The 19,756-nt window shown below is 61.6% G+C and overlaps 2 protein-coding genes across 2 annotated transcripts in view; both read left to right on the top strand.

Moving 5' to 3' along the window:
- Nucleotides 1-19,756, top strand: part of LOC307092747 (uncharacterized protein) — a 185,711-nt gene that overhangs the window by 31,093 nt on the left and 134,862 nt on the right. The gene's annotated exons all lie outside the window — the stretch shown is intronic.
- Nucleotides 9,200-18,933, top strand: LOC307092753 (uncharacterized protein). Its single transcript, XM_079760207.1, has 3 exons — nucleotides 9,200-9,912; nucleotides 13,181-13,307; nucleotides 15,201-18,933. Exons 1-3 carry the CDS (start codon nucleotides 9,880-9,882, stop codon nucleotides 16,973-16,975), a joined length of 1,935 nt encoding a protein of 644 aa, XP_079616333.1. The 5' UTR covers nucleotides 9,200-9,879; the 3' UTR covers nucleotides 16,976-18,933.

The raw sequence follows: 19,756 nt of genomic DNA on the forward strand, positions 1-19,756 counted from the left end.
TCTGATTGTGATTTCTGAGCTCTTTCAGTCCTTCTGCGAGAGGCTTCCATCTCCGCAATTTTCTCGGGGTTGAATTTGAGCCAAAAGAAAACACTTGGCTGAACTAAGTTAAAAAATAATGTTAAAGTCAGAGAAACACACAATGCCCCATTGGATGCCTGAAATCAAGCATAGTCCTGAACCCCCCTTTATATGTTTTATTTTCTGTAGATATTTCCTATATATAGCGTGGAAATGCTGAAAAGATGATTCATGTCCTGGGTGAGCTGGAGCAGGTACAGTGTGAGATTTCATCGTGCCTGCAATTTAATTTATGAATTACTTCTGGACTTTTCCGTTTAATATTTTTAGATGGTGGATGACTGTGGGTAAAAAAAAAACTTAGGAAAGTGAAACCACCCATAAGGAGGCACTAATGTTCTTATTTATTGAGCAACATGTGACAGACAATTTTTACGTGAATTCCCCCGAGGGCCTCAGTATTTGCCATCGTAGTATTCCCCATGGTAGTCTGGGTGACCCCTCAGTTCTCAAACTTGCCCGAGCACCACAGGATTTCCTCGAAGCAAAGTGCCCCAATGTCCCCAGCGTTTCCGATTCACAAGGTCCGGATGGGACCACAGAGCCGGCTTTTCCAACAGGTACCAAGGTCCTGCGGACAGCTTGATGTGAGGGCAGGCATAGCTTCCAGGCTCACGGAAATTTGGGTGTTAATTTAAAATATAGTTTTGCCCTGATCGGTGTGGCTCAGTGGATAGGGTGTCTGCCTGCAGACTGAAAGGTCCCAGATTCAATTCTGGTCAAGGGCATGTACCTTGGTTGGGGGCACATACCCAGCAGGGGTTGTGCAGGAGGCGGCTGATCGATGTTTCTCTCTCATCGAAGTTTCTAACTCTCTATCCTTCTCCCTTCCTCTCTGTAAAAAATCAATAAAATATATTTTTAAACTATATATCCTATCTAATAAAAGAGTAATATGCAAATTGACCATCACTCCAACACACAAGATGGCTGCCCCCATGTGGACACAAGATGGGCAGTTGGGAGGAACCAGGCCTGCAAGGGAGGGCAGTTGTGGGCAGGGGAGGGCAGTTGGGAGGGACCAGGCCTGCAAGGGAGGGCAGTTGTGGGCAATCAAGCCTGCAGGGGAGGGCAGTTAGGGGTGAAGTTGGCGGCGAGGAGGGAAGTTGGCGGTGACTGGGCCTGCAGGGAAGGGCAGTTGGGGGGACCCAGGCCTGCAGGGGAGAGAGGTTGGGGGGGACCCAGGCCTGCAGGGGAGAGAGGTTGGGGGGGACCAGGCCTGTAAGGAAGGGCAGTTGGGGGGGGACCTGGCCTGCAGGGGAGGGCAGTTAGGGGTGACCAGGCCTGCAGGGGGGGCAGTTAGGGGCGATTGGGCTGTCAGGGAGTGGTTAGGGGGTGATCAGGCTGGCAGGCAGAAGTGGGTAGGGGCAATCAGGATGGCAGGCAGGCGAGCAGTTGGGAGCCAGCAGTCCTGGATTGTGTGAGGGATGTCCGACTGCCCATTTAGGCCCGATTCCAGTAGGATTGGGCCTAAACGTGCAGTCGGACATCCCTGGAGGGTTCCCAGATTGCAGAGGGTGCAGGCCGGGCTGAGGGACACTCCCCTACCCCCCACCCCCCTGTGCACGAATTTCGTGCACCGGGCCTCTAGTATACATACATATATATATATATATATATATATATATATATATATATATATATATAGTTTTTACTGATATCAGAGGGAGAGAGAGAAACATCACTGATGAGAGAATCACTAATTGGCTGCCTCCTGCACACCCCACACTGGGGACCGAGCCTGTGCCCTGACCGGGAATCCAGCCCCTAACTGTGACCTCCTGGCTCACGGGTGGAGGCTCAGCCACTGAGCCACGCCAGCCCCCAAGCAAAAATGTGTTTTCAAGAGAAAGCGAAACCCCGCCCCTGTGTTTGGAAACCTGGCTCTATTTCCGGTCTGTTTCAGCGGCAGCGCGGTGGGTTGCCATGGAGAAGGAGCGGCGCATGCGCTCGGAGGCGCAATAGACTGCATTGCCTAGCGCTGGGCCAATGGCGGCACAGGAGAGGGGCGTTTCCTGCGGCAGGGGGCGGGACTTCCTGTGCATTTCCGGAGTCCTTCCGCGGGCGGCTGCTGGTTGGGCCGTGACCACGTGGCCCCCGGCGCCCCGCGTGGGCGCGACTCCGTGGCCGAGCCGGGAAGACGGTGACGTGGCCGCAGCCCCCGCGCCTGTGCGACGGCGACGCCCGCTCCGGCTCCGTGGCCGGCGCCTCGACCGCCCAAGGCTGCGCCCCGGGCCCGGGGGCGTGTTAGGCCTTTTCGCTCCGACGCCCGGAGGGAGACACGCACCGGGGGTCCCCGCCCGGTCACCTGCCTCCCGGGGCCCCTCGCCGCCCACTCGGCCCCGCGGTTGGGGCGGCGGCGCTGATGAATCCCGCGCAGGTGAGTGTGGGGTCCCTCGGGGCCTCGCCCTGTCACGCCTTCCTGGCCCCCCTCCCGCTCCCGGGGATGACGGCGGCCTGGGGTCGTGGCGTCCCTGCGAGGGGTCGCCTCTGGGCCGGGGCCAGCGTCCAGGCCTCGGGGTGTGCGCTGGGAAGGAGGTCGGGCTGGGCGGCCCGGGCCCGGGCACAGGCGTGTGCAGAGGCCTGGAGGTGGGACCGGGTGGGGGGTGACCCGGGCCTCCATTGCGACTTCTGGGGACGTGCGGGCGGGAGCCGGGGCTGGCGGGGCAGCTTGGGGAGCGGCGCTTCCCGTGGGAAAGTTGGGGGAGCAGAGGACGGGGCTGATGGAAGGCACATTTCCTTCCTCGGGGTCCCCCTGGCGGCGGAACGGAGACTGGCAGTGAGGCGGGCGGGAGGAGAGCGGGGAGCGTGTGGACGGACGGCCTCGGAGCCCCCGTCGCTGGAGGGTCTGGGAGGCCCCGGACACCAGGAGAACGGGCCGGCGTGGAGTGTGGGGGCCCTGCCTGCCAGACCCGCCGTCCACATGGTACTGTCCCCGGACAATCCGGGGCCCGGGCTGCCTGTCACCGCCTGAGCCAGTTCGGCAGACACAGGGTTGAATCCTACCTGAGCGCCTTTCCAATCCTGCGCGCCGCGTGGGAGAGCAGCGGGTCACCCGTGAATGTCTGCTCTGCCCCCCCATTAGCCAGCCGCCTATTCTGGGTAGGAGGATGCAGTTTGGGGGGGCGGGGGAGTAGGCCAAAGGGTGTGCCAGGTGGGCAGGTAATGTGGGCTGGAGATTTGCAAAGGGCCGGGGGTCCTCACAGGGCTGGGGGCTCGGGTTTCTGCTACTGGATTATTAATCTTTTTGTGATGACGGGGAGGACCGGCTGCATTTCCAGGGGCTCTCAGGTCTCACGTGCAGACCTCAGCCCCGTCAGGATGTGTGTTCTTGAATCAGAACAAAACAGTCGCGGTTAACAGAGCACGATTCCTATTTCCTACAATGACAGCTGCTCCCCGTTAGTCTGTTTCTGCCCCGAACAGTATCTGTCGGCTCTCCTGCTGCCCCCGCTCTGGGCTGGACTCGGTGGTCAGAGGGTTGAGGGGACAGCGGGCGCTAGCGGAGCCACAGCCTGGTGTCTCCTGGGAGTTGGGGGCCAGGGAGGACCGGGACCCGGGGTGCCCTTGTGAGCAGTGAGGTCTGGGAGGGAGGCCGGGGAGCGGTGAGGGCTGGGAGGGAGGCCGGGGAGCGGTGAGAGCTGGGAGGGAGGCCGGGGAGCGGTGAGGGCTGGGAGGGAGGCCGGGGAGCGGTGAGAGCTGGGAGGGAGGCCGGGGAGCGGTGAGGGCTGGGAGGGAGGCCGGGGAGCGGTGAGGGCTGGGAGGGAGGCCGGGGAGCGGTGAGGGCTGGGAGGGAGGCCGGGGAGCGGTGAGGGCTGGGAGGGAGGCCCGGGGAGCGGTGAGGGCTGGGAGGGAGGCCGGGGAGCGGTGAGAGCTGGGAGGGAGGCCGGGGAGCGGTGAGGGCTGGGAGGGAGGCCGGGGAGCGGTGAGGGCTGGGAGGGAGGCCGGGGAGCGGTGAGGGCTGGGAGGGAGGCCGGGGAGCGGTGAGGGCTGGGAGGGAGGCCCGGGGAGCGGTGAGAGCTGGGAGGGAGGCCCGGGGAGCGGTGAGGGCTGGGAGGGAGGCCGGGGAGCGGTGAGAGCTGGGAGGGAGGCCGGGGAGCGGTGAGGGCTGGGAGGGAGGCCCGGTGAGCGGTGAGGGCTGGGAGGGAGGCCGGGGAGCGGTGAGGGCTGGGAGGGAGGCCTTGCTGCCTGAGGGCTGACCTGTCCCCTCCCTCAGGCCCGTGTGACCTTCGAGGACGTGTTCGTGTACTTCTCCCGGGAGGAGTGGGGGCTCCTGGACGAGGCTCAGCGGCGCCTGTACCGCGACGTGATGCTGGAGAACTTCGCCCTCGTGTCCTCCCTGGGTGAGTGCCGGGTCCGCCATCTGTTGCTGTGGGAAATCCCCCCAGGCTTCTGGGCTGAAAACACGGATTACCTCACAGGTCCTGTGGGTCAGGCATCGGGCACATCCCAGGGGCACCTGCAGCGCCAGGCCTCTGTGACCTCGGGGTCGCCTGTCCGGGCTGCCGTCTCACCTCAGGGCTCAGGCTGGGGCGAAGCTCCTTTCCAGGTCACACACCCAGCGGGGGGCTGGTCAGAGCCCGTCCTCGGTTTCTTCCTTTTTTTTTTAAATGTTTTTCTTGGTTTCATAGAGGAAGTGAGAGGGAGAGAGAGAAACTTCAGTGATGAGAGGGAATCATTGACTGACTTCCTCCTGCAGGCCCCCCAACTAGGGACCGAGCCCGAAACCGGGCATCGAACCCGGGACCCTTTAGTGCACAGGCCGATGCTCTATCCACTGAGCCACACCGGCCGGGGCCCTTCCTGTTTCTTGCCATGTTGTCTTCCTGAGCAGGCAAGAGGCAGTTGATGTCTAAGAGCGTGAGACAGCGTCCAAGGTAGATTTCGGTATTTTGTGACCTGTCTCCAGAAGTGACGTCCCGTCGTTTTTTGCCATCTTCTCTCGATTAGGAGAGTTTTCAGGTTCATCCGCACTCCGTCGGCGTGGATGCCCGCGGGGGTGTGAACCCAGTTCCCGGGGCCCCGTTCGCTCTCCCCATCCCCCCACGGGGCAGCTTTCTGTCTCAGGGCCTGTCGAGGCACCGCTCCTCCTCTCAGAGCGGCCCCCTGTCCGTCTCCTGCCCGAAGCGGTGAGACACAGGATTGGCTGGCGTGAGTTACCAGTCGGCCCAGCAGACCCCAGGCGGCCGGGCGACCCCCTGGGGGTGTGACTGTCTAAGTCCTCGGCCTCTCTGTTCCCAGGTTCTGCCCCAGGCCCCCGGCTGCCCCGGGGGTTGTAGGCCCCGACATGATCGGTTCCTGCAGAGCCTTCTCACGAGATCTTCCTCACCCTCCTTTCCTCTCCGTGGGAGGGCCGCCCGGGTCACTGCCAGCCGCTCACCAGCCTTCTTTCCCCTCAGGACTCGCCGTGTCCAGGTCCCCTGTGGCCACCCACGCGGAGTAGGCGCAGCGCCCGGGTTCCTGAGAAGGGGGCGCAGCGCCCGGCCCCGCGGAGGAGACGGGGGAGGCCTGGCCCTGTGAGAAGCGGTGGGAGCGTGGCTCGGGGCGCATCGAGGCTGTCTGCTGCGTGGCGTGTCCCCCGGATTTCTGTCAGCGTCCGTGGCTAACCCATCCTCCTCCTCGGCCCCGTTGGATTTGGTTGGATTTGGTTTGTTTTGTTCTCACCTCACCTGAGGGTACGTGTCTAGAGAGAGAAACATGGATGTGACAGTGATACATGGATCAGGTGCCTCGTACACACCGACTGAGGATTGAACCTGCAGCCCAGGGGCGTGCCGAGGCCTTCGGGCGTGCGGGACGGGGCTGCGGCCGCTGAGCCCCCGCGGGCTCCTGGCCTGCGTCCGGCTTTGCTCAGTCCGGCCCTGACCTGGGGTCCTTGTCCCTTCCCACCCCGGCCCTGGGTCTTGTCTGCTCTTCGCTTCTTCCCGTTCACGGGCGGCTGTCCACAGGCCTGCCTTCCCCCGAAGGCCCAGCTGCAGCCAGACCTCTGTGGCCTTCCACAGCACTCGGCCGTCACGGGGCCTTGGCCTTGGCCTTGGGAGACCGAGCCTCTCCTCCTCGCACTGTTCCCATCCATGTATGTGTGTGTATATAGTTTTGTAATTGTTCTCAGAGGGAGGGAGAGAGAGAAACATCCATGATGAGAGAGAATCATGGATCGGCTGCCTCCCGGGAATCGAACCCTGACCTCCTGGTTCATAGGTTGGTGCTCACCCACGGAGCCACGCCGGCCGGGCTGTTTCCATCCTTACACCCTCTCCCCTGTGGCGGGTCCTTCGTTCTGTGACCTCTGAGGCACCCCCCTTCCCCGCCCCCCGCCCCCAGCAGGCAGTGCTTCCGGGTCTCCGCCGGAAAGGAGCAGGGAAAGGGCTTAACCAACGGGTGTTGCCCCATCAGCAGGTCAGACTCCAGACTCAGCACCGCCCTGCGCTGCAGTGAACTCTCCCGGGAGGGGAGGCCGGCGCCCAGGCAGCTCTGAGGCCTGGGAGTGCGTTCAGGGAGGGACCCGCAGCCACAGCCAGGCCTCAGGTGAGCAGCAGGTTCGCCTGGGGGGAGTGCGCAGCGTGTGAGGCCCTGGCGCGGTTCTGCTTCCGTCCAAAGCCCAGCTCCCACGCGAGGCAGGTTCTGTCTGAGTGCAGGGTAGGCGGGTGGGCCTCCGTGACAGCTGGTTCCACTTGTCACGGGGCTGCTCACCGAGAGGCCTCCGGCACCTCCTTGTGCATGTTGGGGGCTGTTTTCCTGAGATAACGGTCCACCCTGGGGGAACCCTTCGGTGTAAAAATTATCCGAGAGCCTTTGGTGGCCGCTGGAGTGACTCAGCACACGAGGCGTCACACGGGGAGACACCCGCAACATGGTGCGTGTGGACCTGCGCCCGCTGCGTTCACCCTCCCCCAGCCTTTCAGTGTCCACGGTGCGGAGAGGCCTTTTGCAAGTGGACTCGCCTCCGTCACGTGCCGAGGACTCATACTGGGGGAGACCCTGCGGGTGGAGCTCCCAGGAAAAACCTTAGACCAGCCGGAACGTCTTACGGCATCTGAGAAGGGTTACCCCAGAAACTCCGCAGGGGTCGTCGCTGGGAGGAAACCAGAGGCCAGGCGTCACCATTGTCCCTAAAGAGTCACTGGAAACGGGAGTCAGTGCGGACCTCGTTCTGCTTCTGAAAATGGATGAAGGGAGAGGGCCGGGGCCACTGACCAAACCCTTCAGCTGCAGCGCTGCCCTCAGTGAGCATGGAAAAGCAATCACAAGAATGTCCGACGTTACGGGGGGAGAAAAGATGTGACAGAGGGGAGAGCACCATGGCTTCTCTCTGGTTCCCTGCGAGCCCAGGGCAGTTCCTCATGATGCTGTTGGGGGCGGGGCAGCAGGGCTTGGGGTGAAATGGCCTTGTCCCTTCACCGGACGCAGTGCACACGCTCTGCCCTCCCCCCAGAGCACACGCGGGTGTTCCCTGAAATCTTCCTTTGTTGCAAGCACTGTCTCGGCCCGTGAGGAGCGTAAGTCTGATAAATGTGGAGACTTCATTTATGAAGCCTTAGGGCCTGAGGGAGAGCTCCCTAATAGACGCTGTATCTAAGGAGATAAGTCCTTACCTGTGAAGGGACATGCTTTGCTGTACCAGTTAAGACCATTCAAGGCCTCAGATTAATGTATGACATGTTTGTTGTTTTTTGAGATAATATAACTGACACAATATTGTGTAACTTTTAAGACGTACAGTATATTTATCTGACAGATTTATATTGCACAGTGGTTGCCGTCTGGCATTAGCTGACACCTCTGTTGTGTCTGTGGTGGGAACAAGTACCACGTGTGATGTTATGATGGTGTCATTGTCTGTAACCTCTGTCCTGGGTGCTGGGTCTCCAGGAGCCATTTCCCTGCTAGTGCACGTGCGCACCCTTAACACTCCCCTGTTCCCCACCCGCCAGCCTTCGGTAAACCGCCACCCCACTCCTTGTTTCTTAGTCCTGTTTGTTTTTGTTTTGTTTGTTTGTTTTCAGATTCCACATATAAGGGACATCATACAGTGTTTGTCTTTCTCTGTCTCACTTATCTCAGCATAATGTCCTCAAGGTCCACCCGTGTTGCATATGTGACAGGATTTCCTCCTGTCTCGTGGTTGAATTATTATTTGTGTGCGTGCGTGTGTGTGTGTGTGTGTGTGTGAGAGAGACACCTTCTTTTATCCATTCATCCATTGCTGGCACTGAGGTGTCCGCACTTCTTGGCTGTTGTGAACAATGTGTAATAAACACGCGGGTGCATATGTCTCTTCAATAGCCTGTTTTCTTCTCCTTTGGCTCTATACCCGGAAGTGGAATTGCTGGGTCATAAGGCAGACTTAGTTTTGATTTTTTAAAATATATTTTTATTGATTTCAGAGAGGAAGGGTGAGGAAGGAGGGAGGGAGAGAGAAACATCCATGATGAGAGAGAATCATGGATCAGCTGTCTCCTGCACACCCCACACTGGGGATGAGCCCACAGCCTGGGCATGTGCCCTTGACCAGAATGAACCCGGGACCCTCAGGCGCTCTACCCACTGAGCTACACCAGCCAGGGCTTATTGATCTTGATGGCATCCATTCTTTTTATTTTTTTTAATATATTTTATTGGTTTTTTACAGAGAGGAAGAGAGAGGGATAGAGAGTTAGAAAAATCGGTCAGCTGCCTCTTGCACACCCCCTACTGGGGATGTGCCTGCAACCAAGGTACATGCCCTTGACCGGAATCGAACCTGGGACCTTTCAGTCCGCAGGCCGACGCTCTATCCACTTAGCCACACCGGTTTCGGCGTTGGCATCCATTCTTAAAGGTGTGAGGTGATATCATGGTGGGGGACGGGGGCGGGGAGGGGTTGGTTTGTTTTAACTGATTTTTAGGGAGAGGGATAGAGGGATACAAACACCGCTGAGAGAGGAACTTCATCGACTGGCTGCCTCCTGCATGGCCCCTCCTGGGGATCCAGGGGCAAGTGGGACATGTGTGTGACCTCTTGGTTCATAGGTCAAGGCTCAACCACTGAGCAACACTAGCCAGGCCCTAGCTCAATTTAAATCTCAGTGCCCTCCCCCTAAATACATGCAGACACTAGTCTCCAGTGCCCTAAGGTGAGAGAGACCAGGCACCTCTTCCAGGATTAAGAACTGGATCACCTGCAGGAAGACGTGGCACTGTCCCCGCAGACCACGGAAATAGGGCACGTCCCTTTTAAGACGCGCTTTGCTCCCCCCAGGACGCTATTCCCACCTAAGGCCTTGGCGCCGCCCTCACCGGAATCTCAAAGGTGCCCCCCGCCTGCTCGGATGCAGCACAACAAACTACATTACCCAGAAGCCTGTGTCCGGCGCATACGCGTTGTGTCATGGCCGCTCCGAAGATGGCGTTTCCTGGTGCCCGTCAGGCAGAGGCGGGACTTCCGGCGCCGGCGCCATGACGTGTTTGTCCCGCGCCGGGACTGTCAGTCCACTCTGGCTGGCTGTTGAGGCTGGGAATTCGGGGCGCGGCCCGCTGGCCGCGGGGGTGCTCGGCCGGGAGCCAGGAGGACGGTTACGGGACAGGGACTCCCCGCCCCGCGCCTGCGGGACGCACCATGGTCCCCGTCGGGGGGCGGGCGGCCCTGCGCCGAGGTGTCCGCGGGGCCCGCGCTCTGTCCGAGGCCCTGGCCCCGGCGGCGGCCCCCTGAGCCCGGTGCGCCTTCTCACCGGAGCCTGACGGACGGGCTCGCGCGCGACGCCGGCCCGTGGCCCCGGCCGCGTGGAGGTGTGCGGCTTCGGTCCGCGCGCGGGATCCATGGCGGCCGCGGCGCCGACGGACCCGGCTGCGGTGAGTGAGCGTGAGGGCCGCGGAGGGACCAGGGCGGCCCCTCCCGCCGACCCGAGGCGAGGCTCCCCGTCCCCGTGTCCGCGGCGGGAGGTGTGCACGGGCCCCCCGCACCGGGCACTGCCCCGGGAGGGCTGCGGGAGCCTCGGGTCTCTGCTGCGTCGGGCGCGGGCCAGGGAGGCAGCCCGAGGGGGGAGCCAGCTTCTGTCATGGCCAGGGCACCCCTCGGGGCCTCTGTGCCGGTGGCGGTGGGCGCCGTGGAGGGGTGGGACAGGAGGGAGGGGACCCGACCTGGGTGTCAGTGGGCTCCCTCTGACTGCAGAGGGGAAAGAGGGGGGGCCGGGGGGGGGCGGGGGCAGGGAGGCCGATGGAGTCTGCTGCACCCGTCCCGGGGTGGGGGTGTGGGGACGGACCAGAGTGGTTGGTGGCCGTGGGGGTTAGAGAAGCCTGTGGGTTTGTAAGGTTGTTTTTGGGTGTGTTTTGTTGTTGTTTTTAATCCTCACCCAAGGATATTCCCCCCCCATTGATTTATTTAAATTAATATATTTTTTAAATTGATTTCAGACAGAAATGGAGAGGGAGAGAAGCATCCATGATGAGAGAGAATCGTCGATTGGCTGCCTCCTGCACGCCCCCCACTGGGGATCGAGCCCACAACCTGGGCCTGTGCCCTGGACCGGAATCCAACCCAGGACCCTTCAGTCCACAGGCCGAAGCTCTATCCACTGAGCCACCCAGGCCATGCTCCCCCTCCCTCCTCCCCCATTGATTTTTAAAGAGAGTGGAAGGGCGGGAAGAGACAGAGAAACATCAATGTGTGAGAGACACACGTATACTATTGGTTGCCTCCCACGTGAGCCCCGACCATGGTGGAGCCTGCAACCGAGGTCCGTGCCCTTGACCAGAATCGAACCTGGGACCTTGAAATCCACGGGCTGATGCTCAATCCACTGAGCCAACCCGGCCAGGGCTGTGTATGTTTCTAAAGCAGGGCCCCCCGGTTTTCTGGGACTCTTCGCTTGCTCCTCTCTCTGTGCTTAAGTCTGGGGGGCCCCCCCACCAGGGGCTCATCTCCAGCCCAGCGTTCTGAGTCTGGGCCAGGGGTTGCCTGGAGGGGTTCCTGTGCTTGGCAGCCGGCAGGAGGAGGACTGGAGGGGGGTATCAGGCCCAGGAGCAGCAAGTGCTTGGAGGGAAGATTGCGTTGGGAGTCCTCAGAGAACCCCAGGTCTGCGTGATGCCTCCGGGGGGCAGGGCTGGGAGGCGGGCAGGAGGGGCAGGCTGCGGGCTGGGCTGTCTCTGAGGGTGGCGACCCCTGGGAGACCTGAGCGATGACCTGATCCCGTCGTCACGGGCCCCTTTGGCTGCGCCTGACCTGATCCCGTCGTCACGGGCCCCTTTGGCTGCGCCTGGTTGAGAGCAGAGCGAGGACGCGGGAGGGAGCTGCTGCAGTGCCCCGAGTGTTGCTGGTGGCTGGCCCGGGGGGGGGGGGGGGGGCGGACAGGACAGAAGTTGGTGGATTTTGCATCTGTTTTTTAAGTGGGGGCCTGGGTTTTCTGCTGTGAAGGGTGAGAGAGAAAGGGGAGAGTCCTGGATGACTCCAGGGGTTTATTTTTATTATTCTTTATTATTTTGCTTTAGCAGGTAGGAGGATGGAGGTGCCTTCCACCGAGAGAGAGACGTGGGTGGGAGGAGTAACTCAGTGGCTACAGGGGCGTCAGGCTTTGGTGCTGTTAGCTTAAGAAGTCCCAGGGACCCCTTAGCTGAGGCCTCACACGGGACACGGGATTTTGGTTCTGGTCGAAGGAGTTCCGAGGTAGGATGGGGTGGGGCTGTGGCTTCGGTTCCGAGGGGGCACCTTCAGGTCCGGTGGCCGGGCTGTCAATAACCGGAACCTCACACGTGGGGACCCGGGGCTGCGTCTCCTGCCACGGCACCTGGGCCTTCGCAGGGGAGCCCTTCCTGGCCACTGTGCAGTCGGGGGGAGGGGTTCCGGGGTGCATGTGGTGTGGAGGTGGTCAGTGTTAGCAGGAGGTCCGATGAGAGGTCCATATGCTGGGATGAGTGTGACTTCACGGCCTTTGGTTGTGTCAGGGAGGCTTGGGTCTGGACGACACCAGACCTGGCTGGCAGGGGAGTGTGGGGGCCCCTCCTACCAGACCCACGGTGACATGCATCTGTCGACTCACCTGCTGCTCCGCTCTGGGCTGGGCTCGGTGATCAGAGAGTGAGGGGACAGCGGGCGCTAGCCGTGCCACGGCCTGGTGTCTCCTCGGAGCTGGGGGCTGGGGAGGACCGGGACCCTGGGGTGTTCTCCTCTGAGCTGCGGGCTGCGGAGGATGGGGACCAGGGGTGCTCGTGAGAGCTGGGAGGGGTGCCCGTGTGAGCAGGGAGGTCTGGGAGGGAGGCCGGGTGAGCGGTGAGGGCTGGGAGGGAGGCCCGGGGAGCGGTGAGGTCTGGGAGGGAGGCCGGGGAGCAGTGAGGGCTGGGAGGGAGGCCCGGGGAGCGGTGAGGGCTGGGAGGGAGGCCCGGTGAGCGGTGAGGGCTGGGAGGGAGGCCGGGGAGCAGTGAGGGCTGGGAGGGAGGCCCGGGGAGCGGTGAGGTCTGGGAGGGAGGCCGGGGAGCAGTGAGGGCTGGGAGGGAGGCCCGGGGAGCGGTGAGGTCTGGGAGGGAGGCCGGGGAGCAGTGAGGGCTGGGAGGGAGGCCGGGGAGCGGTGAGGGCTGGGAGGGAGGCCCGGGGAGCGGTGAAGGCTGGGAGGGAGGCCGGGGAGCAGTGAGGGCTGGGAGGGAGGCCCGGGGAGCGGTGAGGTCTGGGAGGGAGGCCGGGGAGCAGTGAGGGCTGGGAGGGAGGCCCGGGGAGCGGTGAGGGCTGGGAGGGAGGCCCGGGGAGCGGTGAAGGCTGGGAGGGAGGCCGGGGAGCAGTGAGGGCTGGGAGGGAGGCCCGGGGAGCGGTGAGGGCTGGGAGGGAGGCCGGGGAGCGGTGAGGGCTGGGAGGGAGGCCCGGGGAGCGGTGAAGGCTGGGAGGGAGGCCGGGGAGCAGTGAGGGCTGGGAGGGAGGCCCGGGGAGCGGTGAGGGCTGGGAGGGAGGCCCGGGGAGCGGTGAGGGCTGGGAGGGAGGCCCGGGGAGCGGTGAGGGCTGGGAGGGAGGCCCGGGGAGCGGTGAGGGCTGGGAGGGAGGCCGGGGAGCGGTGAGGGCTGGGAGGGAGGCCCGGTGAGCAGTGAGGTCTGGGAGGGAGGCCTTCCTGCCTGAGGGCTGACCTGTCCCCTCCCTCAGGCCCGTGTGACCTTCGAGGACGTGTTCGTGTACTTCTCCCGGGAGGAGTGGAGGCTCCTGGACGAGGCTCAGCGGCGCCTGTACCGCGACGTGATGCTGGAGAACTTCGCCCTCGTGTCCTCCCTGGGTGAGTGCCGGGTCCGTCACCTCAGTCGTTTGCAGGGTAAATCACCCCCACATCTGGTGGCTCACCCCAGTGAACATTCGCTGTCTCAGTGTGGGTGCATCGGGAGCCTGGTCCCAGCTCAACGGGGGCTCCTGGCTCAGGCCATCGGGAGGTGTCAGCCACGCTGTCGGCCTGAGCCGCGTGCCCATCGCAGGCCCGTCCCAGGAGAATCCGCTTACACACTCACGCATCTTCGTTCGCAAGATCCGTCTCCTGCGCTTGTTGCTGGAGCATAACTGCCCGCTGGCCGCTGGCCGAGACCTCCCTCAGGGCTTCCGGCCGGCCTTCCTGCCATGCCTCAGCGTGGGAGTGTCCGCTCTGAGCCAGAGGGGGCGCCCAGGGCGGACGCTGGTCCTCTATGACCTGAAAGTGACCTCCCATCATTTTGCCTCATTCTGTTCCTTAGAAGCGGGTCAGTCAGTCCGTCCACGGTGAAGCTTCTCTCAGGGCAAAAGCGTCGGGGGGAGCATCCCGGGGCGTCTTCGCGGCGGCCTTCCACCTGCCACGCCCACTCGGGCCCTGGTTGCATGGTCCCCTGCTCCCCAGGGGCAGCTTTCCGTCCAGTCAGAGCCGGGACATGAACCCTCTCCCTCCCTCCCTCGGCTCGGGGGGCCAGGGCTGGGTCGTGTGCAGGACCCCTTTCCTAGCTTAGGAGCCCCCACCTGCTGCCCAAAGCCTTGAAGGAACAGGTTGGAGACGGGGCTCTCTCAGTCGGCTCTATGGATTCTGCCTGGCGTGGGCGCCCCCTGCCCGGAGGTGGCCCAGCCCCGTGGTGCCTGTGTCCCGGGTTTGCCCTCGGCCTCGGCTGACATTCCCAGCGCCCTTGGCCAGGACCGGCAGGTGTTGCCATGGTCACTGCTTGCCTCAGTCATAGGCTGTCCTGCCAGACATCTGAGATTCGTTGTTAACATCTGTGACGAGGCCACCATCTGCCTGTCTTCTTCTTTTTTTAACATGTTTTTATTGATTTTAGAGAGAGAAAGGGAGAGGGAGAGGAACATTGATGTGAGAGAGGAACATCGATCAGCTGCCTCCTGGGGATGGAGCCACAGCCCAGGCACGTGCCCTGACCAGGGATCGATCCGCGACCCTTTGGTGCACGGACAACACTCAGTCAGCTGAACCACACCCCCAGGCTGCCCGGTCCTCCCCACCTGTCAGACCCCATGGAGCGCCCCGATGCACAGGCAGCAGCCCCAGTGCTGCGGGCAGACCTGACTGCCGCCGCCGCGGGAGGCCCGAGAGGGCTGGCCCTGCAGAGCAGGAGCTGGGAGACCGTGTCCCCTTAGGCTCCCGGCGTCCCTGCAGCCTGCTTGTGTGCACCCGTGTTTCCTCCCAAGCCCACAGCGACACTCATGTCTCCCGCCCCTCCTCCCCTCGGCGCTGTGCCCTGTCACCTCTCTCCGTCTTCCTCCTGGGTCCTTCCCGCTGCTCTGGCCTCTGTCCCTCTTCCTGTCCGCTCCCTCCGCAGTGCTGTGCGGCGCCGCCCACTTCCGTGTGTCCTGAGTGGAGCACGCACCCTCAGCTCGTCCTGGAGAGCCAGCGGCGTGCGTGCCCTCAGATCCCCGGGCCTGGCCCAGCCTTCGCACGAGCCCACCAGACCCAGCAGCCAGGCCTGCTGACGCCCTTTCGTGGGGGAGTGAACGGGAGACCTCGCCTCCCCCCGGACTGTCCCCCATCATGGTCTTACCCGTCATCGGGGTCCTCCATTCTGTGACGCTTAGAGGCCCAGGCTGACAGCAGGCCCTCCCTCGCCCCCTCCTAGGCCCGTTCCTGGCTGTGACGCGTGCGGTGGCACAGGGCCGCTCCTCCCGCCGAGTCCTCGTGCACTTCACGGCGTTTCTCTGCTTTCAGGTTGCTGGCGAGACGCCGACCGTGCGGCGGCCCCTCCCGAGCAGAGCGCCTCTGCCGACGTGTCGCGGGACGGGACGCCCGAGCCAGGTCCCTTTGTCCAGAGAGCCCACCCGTGGGAGGTGTGTGACCCGCTCCTCAACGGCGCTGTGCCCCTGGGTGATGTCCAGGGGTCGCACCCCACGCAGGAACCGTGCACACGTGGCCCAGGGGTGAGAGGACCCTCGTGCCACGCAGACGCTGACCCGCAGGAGGAGCAGCATGAGGAGAAGCACGGCGCAGAGCGCCCCCGTGGCGGGGCCGGTGGCGGGGCCGCGTTGGGGAAGAGCTGTGCCGCCCACACGTCAGGGAGAGCCTTCCCTTGCGGGGAGGACGGGAGGGACTTGGGCCGCTCTGGCCTCCGGCACCGGACCGCTCACTGCGGGCTGAGCCCACGCAGGAGGCCCGAGCTCTCAGAGTCTCCCCCACACAGCGCCAGCCCCGGGCACCGCGGGGCACGGCTGCTCTTCAGCTGCAGGGACGACGGGGCCGCCTTCCCGAGCGCCTTTCCTCCGCCGGCCGAGCCGGGGCCTCCCTCCGAGGGGACATCGGCTCTGACTCACCACAGGAGACTTCACGGTGCGGAGGCGGCACACGTGTGTGAGGAGTGTGGGAAGGCCTTCGCTCACCCGTCCCACCTCAAGGTGCACCGGAAACTGCACCCCGGGAGAAGGCATTACACGTGCAGCGACTGCGGCAAGGCCTTCAGCCGCAAGGACACGCTGGCCCAGCACCGCAGGGTGCACACCGGGGAGCGGTCCTATGACTGCAGCGAGTGCGGGAAGGCCTACAGCAGGAGCTCCCACCTGGTCCAGCACCAGCGCATCCACACCGGGGAGAGGCCCTACAAGTGCGGCGAGTGCGGGAAGGCCTTCAGCCGCAAGGACACCCTCGCCCAGCACCAGCGGTTTCACACGGGAGAGCGGCCGTACGCGTGCAGTGAGTGCGGGAAGTTCTTCAGCCAGAGCTCCCACCTGATTGAGCACTGGAGGATCCACACCGGGGCCCGGCCCTACGAATGCTTCGAGTGCGGGAAGTTCTTTAGCCACAACTCCAGCCTCATTAAACACCGGAGGGTCCACACGGGCACCAGGGCCTACGTGTGCAGCAAGTGTGGGAAGGCTTTCGGCTGCAAGGACACGCTTGTCCAGCACCAGATCATCCACACCGGGGCCAGGCCGTACGAGTGCGGCGAGTGTGGGAAGGCCTTCAGCCGCAAAGACACCCTCGTGCAGCACCAGAAAATCCATACGGGGGAGAGGCCGTACGAGTGCGGCGAGTGTGGGAAATTCTTTAGCCACAACTCCAACCTGATTGTGCACCAGAGGATCCACACCGGAGCGAAGCCTTACGCGTGCAGCGAATGTGGGAAACGCTTCAGCCACAACTCCAGCCTCATCCTGCACCAGCGGGTCCACTCCGGAGCGAGGCCGTACGTGTGCAGCGAGTGTGGAAAAGCCTACATCAGCAGCTCCCACCTTGTTCAGCACAAGAAAGTGCACACGGGAGCAAGGCCTTACGCGTGCAGCGAATGTGGGAAGTTCTTTAGCCGCAACTCCAGCCTCATCCTGCACCGGCGGGTGCACACTGGAGAAAAGCCTTACGTGTGCGGCGAGTGTGGGAAAGCCTACAGCAGGAGCTCCCACCTGGCTCGGCACCAGAAGGCTCACGCCGGAGCAAGGCCTCACGACCGCAACAGTTTTGGGGGCCCTTTGGCTGCGTCGCTTAGACTTGTGTAGCCCCAGGAGGCTCACACCAGACAAGGGCCTTAGGAATGCGGGGTATGTGCCATCTTCGTGTTCGTCCTCAGCACTCGCACCAGAGGAAGCTGTGTGAGCACCTGGGCACAGGGAGCATCAGCCTGCAGGCGAGCCCCGTACATGCACGCACCAGCCTGGGACACGCCCAGCGAGTGCCGTGAGGTGGGCGTCTTCATGAGGACGGTGTACATTCCGAGCTGTGGCAGGAGCCATCGGACCCACAGCATGTCAGTCACTCCAGGATGCTCAGGGAAGGCAGACCTCTGCACACGCTCTCATTCCCTGGAGGGAATCCGAGTGCTCCGAGCCATGGAAGGTCCTCACTTCCCCTGACGGGGCTCTGATGGACGTGGTCGAGCTCTGGACACAGGATCCGAGCGGGAGTCTGCTGGGGTTTCCCACACAAGGCTTCTCTTCTTCAAGTAGCATGGACACTAAACATGAGAGCCGTGTCCTCTTCCACCTCCCACCAGTGGTCTGCTGCGGGACAGGCCTGCTGTGGCGGCTCCGGGAGGGCCTGCTCCCCGGGGGACGTCGATTGAGAGGAACCTGGGTGCTGCCAACGCGAAGGGAGGAACACCTTTGTTGGCACCAACCTCATGTGCCTGAGAAGGGACAGCAGGAGGGCAGGGGACGGCCTCGGGCCACTTTGGCCCAGTTTGCGTTACTGTCCGAGGCTCGCGGGAAGCGACTGGAGACCGTCGTGTGCCTCATCCTGCGGCCTGCAAGCCCAGGCTTCCTGGAGCCCAGAGTCCACGCTGAGAAACCGCCAGTGCCTCTGGGAGCACCGTGCATCGGGTCCCTTTTTCTGAGGAGACGTCCCACCCTCCCCGGCACGTTTGGGGGACGTCTGTCCCCTGGGTCTGTACGGGAGCCCGTCCCTGGTGTCCAGAATCCGTGGGCAGGTGTCAGCCACTGGAAGGCCACAGGGCGGGGTGCGAATCATGCTTCGTGTAGCAATACTTCGACCACTGCGCGGGGCCGACTGGCAGGTGAGAGGTTCTGTGTCTTACAAAGAGGCCACCTACTAACGCCGTGGGGGCGGAGAGGGTACAGAAGGTCTCAGGACCTCAGACATCTGCGTCTCCTGTGGCCACGGCCGCTGTCGGAGTAAGTAAGTGGGCTCCTCTCCTCCCTGACTGCTGAAGGCCTGGCCATCACTGCCCAGCACTGACGAGAGGAGGCCGGGGAGGGCCCCGGAGGCCTGTGTATGACGTGGAAGTGGATGGACCTCATTCCTCTCTTCGGGGCTCACCCTTCTAAATCCTGGGGCGAGGGATCTGGCAGCACCAAAATAGCTGGCACATGTGACCTGGCAAGAGGGAGGGCAAGTACATGTGTTTTTTTTGTTTTGTTTTGTTTTGTTTAAAATAAATTTTTATTGATTTCAGAGAGGAAGGGAGAGAGAGATAGGAACATCAATTGATTGGCTGCCACCTGCATGTCCCGTACTGGGGACCAAGCCCACAACCTGGGTATGTGCCCTTGACGGGAATCGATCCTGGGACCCTTGAGTCCACAGGCTGACGCTCTATACACTGAGCCAAACCGGCTACGGCAGTACATGTGTTTTTTATCGAGGTGTGATTGACATGAAAGACTGCACATATGAGTGTGACATGCTTCATCATGTGTACACGCCTGAGGAACCATGACCGAACCACGACAATGACCGTGTCCAACAGCAGCACAAGGGACTCCTTTAGATACCTTTCCTCCCAGGCCTTTCAAACCCCTTTCCCACAATTTGCAAACAGCAAGCATTTTCCAGATTTTTATGCTTTCTGTGGATGGGGCTTTTCATTAATCATAATTGTTTTCAGATTAACCCATCTTGTTACACGCACCAATGGTTTATTCATTTGTATTGTTGGGTGTTACTCCATAGTATGGATATTTGGGTTGTTTTCCAGTTTTTGGCTATTGCAAATAAAGCTGCTGTGACTATCAGTATGTGTGATCCCTGAATGCACGGATGGACCACAGTTCATCCACCCACCCACTGAAGGACGGCAAGGGCTATAGGAAGCATTTTCATTTTCATCTAGTTCAAAATGTTTATGCTTTTTAAAGTTTCCGCTTGTCGTTTCTCCTTTTGCCTAGAGGATATTTGGCAGCCTGTGGTTTGGCCTAGCATCCTGAGCTGTCACCAATTGGGGCCTGAGCGCTCATTGGCTGAATTTTGGAAGTTTGTGACGGTCAGAGATGTGCTAATTTTCAGACGCTGAGTTACCGGAATGAACCGTTGTTGCTGCTGGCTTTCAGAGGTCATCCGAAGTTAACTCTAATCTTGGTTTCTTATTCACAGCTTTGGAATTGGGCCAAAAATAGTCTTTTCCTTTCCTGGGTATGAAAAGTAAGCACTTCCTTAGTCCCCTCAGCCACTCCCACAGGAGCCACAGACCATAGGCACTCCCCAAGGTTATTTATGCAGATAGGATTTTGAGCCAGTGTTGCCACTAAGTGATTTAATTGCCAATCGCATGGAGAGAAAAAATAGCTCTAACTGCTTTTTGTAATGTATTGTAAAAAACCAAATACAGGGTGTTTAGGGCATCCTGACAATGTCAGTACAGGCAGTCCTCTGCCTGGTGTGGGCCCTGCACTGCTGTTGCACCTGAAACCCTAAGTGCTCATTGAATATTTGTAGATCAGAAAATACACAGCTCCCCTATTCCTTTTTACCTGTCTGGCAACTCCTTTTAAGTATCATTTTTACCTTTCCCTCTAAGTTGTTAATGTGTGCAATGTTTTAGAAGC

Source organism: Cnephaeus nilssonii (assembly GCF_951640355.1).
Source record: "Cnephaeus nilssonii genome assembly, chromosome: 20".
NCBI lineage: Eukaryota > Metazoa > Chordata > Mammalia > Chiroptera > Vespertilionidae > Cnephaeus > Cnephaeus nilssonii.

What these genes read in the sequence shown, in the direction of transcription:
- LOC307092753 (XM_079760207.1), top strand. Translation starts at nt 9,880, where the DNA reads ATGGCGGCCGCGGCGCCGACGGACCCGGCTGCG. An exon ending in CGCCGACGGACCCGGCTGCG is followed by an intron (nt 9,913 to 13,180) that starts GTGAGTGAGCGT and finishes CCCCTCCCTCAG; the next exon opens with GCCCGTGTGACCTTCGAGGA. An exon ending in CGCCCTCGTGTCCTCCCTGG is followed by an intron (nt 13,308 to 15,200) that starts GTGAGTGCCGGG and finishes CTCTGCTTTCAG; the next exon opens with GTTGCTGGCGAGACGCCGAC.